Genomic DNA, 4377 nt, shown 5'->3' with positions numbered 1-4377 from the left:
TGAGATTACTTTCTTATTTTTTTCAAGTTATAATTTCATTTTAAGATCTGATATATAGTCACTTTGCATGCTTTTTTAATGATTAGTCTCAGTGAGATTCATGCTAAGAAATATATGAGACCAGATCAAATGAAATCAAATGTGAAATTCATGATCTCAGCAGCCAGTCTAGTATTGATTACAAGAACATAATATAGTGGTGGGTCACGTGATCTAGTGGGATCGCTAACCGCAACGGCCGTAACGGCCAACACATACTGCTCTCGCTTATAGTCATGCTCGCCACGCCGTTACGATTGTCCCTGTTTTCTAGCTTTAGTGTACTTATGCCTCGTCAATTTCCTTTATCCCGAAGTCCTCTGCGAAGGAGAATATTATATAACTATTTTAATACGTGCTACTGATAAAAAAATACATTCTACTTTACAAAAAGGCCTCCAAACTAATTCAAATCCCAACGCATGGGTTTAGGCAGGGGTATATATAAAATCAGAAGAAGGGGAGGGTCTTAAAAAAAAAAGGAGAATAAAAGAAGATTAAATACATTACTTCAACACCTCTGAGTCAATCTGAGCTTCCTGAAGTACCTGTTTCATCATAAAAGACAAATTTGGATTGGGGGTTTTCCATCTTCCATTACCAGGGAAAACATCCCTCCGTAGCTTGTTGACCCAAGGAACCAATGGTTGATAATATTCCGTAAAGTTCTTTCTTGTGGACCGGAGAAAGTCACTTTCATCACCTATTTCCCCTTTCTTTAACTTGGCCAACTCCTCTGTGTCCACATAGTTCCACTTCTCAAAGGATGGAACAGTCCTCCCCTTCCCTAGCTCATCATAGTGGATGCATATCCAAAAAAGCACCCAGAAGAATGACTCAAGATCATGCATGAAGGAATGCTTTTCACCAAGAAGTACGCCAATGGACATGAATGCCCGTGTGCCAGTTTTGCCCCGAGCTCCTGAAAACCCCTCTCGTTGCTCCTTGATTGCAAGGTCCAAGTCAATCAGGAATGACCGAAAGGAAGGATTATCATCATCTTCATTCATCATGAGGTTGTTTGGTGAGATATCACATTGAAGCATTCCAGCCATTTTATGTAAAGACTCATATCCTTCAATGCAGCCCTTCAGTGTCTCGAGCAGGGCAACCCTCGAGCTTGCTTTGTAGATTGCCTTCCCGTAGTCACGGAAGATAACACGACGATGCACGCGGTTTGTAATTCTTGTTGCCTTAACAGGAGAACTAGACTGAATCCGTTTTCTTGGTGGCGGTAGAGATGTGTCGGCGCGGCTGGAGGACCGCTTCCGCCCAGTGGTACTGCTACTTTGTCTATCTAGTGAGGTGCGGGGCTCACTTCTACTCAGAGGCAGCATCAAACTGTTTGACATCTGTGTAACATCCAGGCCATGTCGAACGGTGTTAAGAATATCATCATATTTGCCACTCACGCAAACTGTCTCATGATGATAGTATCTCGCTACATTGACTACATTCTTCTCAGTTGCCTCACGCAGCAGTTCACCTTCTTCGTCGCGCTCTGAGTATTGCCATGAGTCTTTGATCACAAGAGGTATCTGCGAATCATCGTTCTCTCGATGAGCCTTCCAGCAAGTTGTGGCACGGCCTGCGATGCACTGTGCCCGCGTCATCAATCCGTCAATGATGAGACGCTCCTTTTGCCCATTTCGTTCAATGTCAATATACTTAATGCCTTCGGCATCGATAATGGTGGGATCATATCCAAGCTGCTCCTTGTTCATCCAGAGAAATCCAAGCACGGTGGCGACAAATCGCTGTCCCTCTTTATTGATGTCAAAGTGCGCGGATGCAATCGCACCTAATCGATCGAATTCCCATAACCGCATAAGAGATCCGCAGAGTGTGAAGCCAAGAACAAAACGACGAGTCTCCTGACACAAAAGTACTTCTCTTGCATACCTTCCCAGATCAAGACCTGCCAATGAAGGTTTATCATATCCGCGGTTATTCTTCAGTTCTCCTGGTACAAGAATCTGCCGCCAGTGATACTCAACAGCTTTATCAGTGGCTGGACCATCCACAATGCCGATATCAAGCTTACGTTTCGCCGTGGAGCCTAATAGAGGTTGATGAGGCTGTACCAATAACCTTCGTTGAATGTTGAAGGTCGGAAACAACTCTTCAACATAGCCTGTGAACAGAGTTATCATTTGGGAAAGCCATTTCAAGACATCTTGCTCCTTTGCATCCTCAGGCCATTCCTTCCAGCCATCCTTCTTGTGGTATTGCGGGGTATCGCCCTGTGTGCAGTTCTTAAGAACTGTCTCAGCAATGTTCTCAAGATCCGTCACTTCTCCAAAGAAGGCTTCGTAGAACCCAGGGATATCAATGAACATCGGTCCTATATCCTCTTTCAGCACATTATCGATGTCTTTGCGATATTCACTCGAGTTGACGAGGCTGCTCATATTATACGTAATTGGGGTTTTTCGATCAAATGGCGCGCTAGGTGGAGGAGTGGAACGCAGAACAGTAATAATGAGGTTGATAACAGCAGTCCAGATGTCCATGTCTGGCGCCTTTTGAATGACAAGTTGTGACAGTGCGCGGTAGAGTTCATAGCTGAAGTCATCCTGTCGAGCATGTCTGAAGAGATTAGAGATGTCTGAAGCTAGATCGCGATTGCCTAATCGAGAGGAAAGATTGAAAGCCGACTTTTGCGTCATCAAAGCGCCGAGAAGGTCCGATATTGCCTCTTGACAAACTGAGGATGGAGGATCGACGGCACCATCATGGGAGTTTAGGTGCGGCCGGTAAGAATGCTCTGCGTCTTCAAGAATATCTCGTAGATAATCTAGAGAGGTTTTCAATGGGTGCTTTACAACAATATCACAATCGAATTGAGTAAGGCTCGCCATTTTTAGAACCTGTGGTCAGTTTTACAGAAAAGCGACCAGCGACGACACACTGGGCAAATGGTGTTGGCCCTTACGGCCGTTGCGGTTAGCGATCCCACTAGATCACGTGACCCACCACTATATTATGTTCTTGTAGATAGATCTATCAATACACAACCTTCAACTATTCTACAGATTATAGCCTGAATGGCACATTTTTCTTTTTAGAATGTTGTACCAATATTTTTAATAAGAAATAGTTCATCTTTTTTGAAAAGACTCTCACTCTTTATTAGAGATATTTCATTTTTTCTGAATCTGTCAGTCAGCAGATTCATATACTTTATATTTTTTTTAAGAAAGTGTGTTCTTCATTGTGAAGAATATCACTTTTTTTTTTTTTTTCACATATCTAGAAGAAGCAGAGCTATCTTGATATGAGTGATATATCTATTACTTCAGAGTTCAGCTTAAGACTCAGAATCACACACTTCACTAGATAACTTATTAATAGAATAATTACTTATTATAAGAAGGCTTCTGACTTGTAAGATAAGACTGAGATCAGTTTTCATCAGAGTATGAAATTTGATAATGAGATAACAGAGAAACTTCAGAATAAAGAAAAACAGAGTTAATATTCATCTATAGAATCTGTTCATTTTAACTTATTAAATTCTTTATTATTTCTCATCTCTGAAATACTGACTTTTAATAATAATCTGAATTAATCTATCTATTACACTGCAGACAATCTTATAAATCTTATATAGATAATACTATGAAATCAGATAACTGTAGCTGAAATTACTTAATATTTCATTATATCTATCTCTGTATAAAGAGACACTATAAGAGATAAGTTGCAGAAATATTAGAAGAAAGTTAAATATACACTAGATATTAAATCAGTGATTATATTTAATAACTTTAATTATAAAGTCTGATATATTGATATATTAACTGATATGAAAGTTATTAATAAAACTGATATTCTATTAAGAACTTAACAAGAATTCTCTTTTATATATTATATTAACTCTGAGAAGTGAAGAATCTGTTCTAAGTCTCTATATAGATATATACTATTAAGTCTTGTTAAAAATGTTTAAATTACTATTGAAATCTTGAAAGCTGATAATACTGCAGCTCTGTGAGATAAGATTAATATGAAATATATAATATCACTGACTGAAGAATAAGTTAATATCTTCAAGAAATTAATAAAATTATAAATTAAGAAGAATGATTATCTTACTTTTCAGAGATATTTCTACTATCTTAGTATCTATCATAAGAAGCTCTGTCAGAGCACTGAGAATATATATTATAATCTTTTTCTTAACAATCTACAAGATTATTAAAGACTATTTATTAAGATATATTTAAATAAGTTTTTCTTCACTGATCAGAGACTCATTATCAATATTAATATCAATGATTTAATGAAGCAACTGATCAATTATACATTTAAGAAGATTATCACTGAGTGAAAAAA

The 4377-nt window shown here is 38.4% G+C and overlaps 1 protein-coding gene across 1 annotated transcript; it reads right to left on the bottom strand.

Moving 5' to 3' along the window:
* Positions 1-257: 257 nt before the first annotated feature.
* On the bottom strand, positions 258-2960 carry BDCG_03317 (uncharacterized protein). The gene has a single exon (XM_045418912.1). The coding sequence runs from the start codon at positions 2898-2900 to the stop codon at positions 546-548; it is 2355 nt and encodes a 784-aa protein (XP_045275381.1). The 5' UTR covers positions 2901-2960; the 3' UTR covers positions 258-545.
* Between the last annotated feature and the right edge of the window lie 1417 nt (positions 2961-4377).

This window comes from Blastomyces dermatitidis (genome assembly GCF_000003525.1).
Source record: "Blastomyces dermatitidis ER-3 genomic scaffold supercont1.3, whole genome shotgun sequence".
Classification (NCBI taxonomy): domain Eukaryota; kingdom Fungi; phylum Ascomycota; class Eurotiomycetes; order Onygenales; family Ajellomycetaceae; genus Blastomyces; species Blastomyces dermatitidis.
The sequence above is the reverse complement of the archived record's forward strand: the minus strand, read 5'-3'. Positions and strand labels throughout refer to the sequence as shown.

Excerpts from the sequence above, each read along its gene's own strand:
- BDCG_03317 (XM_045418912.1), bottom strand. The coding sequence starts at position 2,900 with ATGGCGAGCCTTACTCAATTCGATTGTGATATTGTTGTAAAGCACCCA.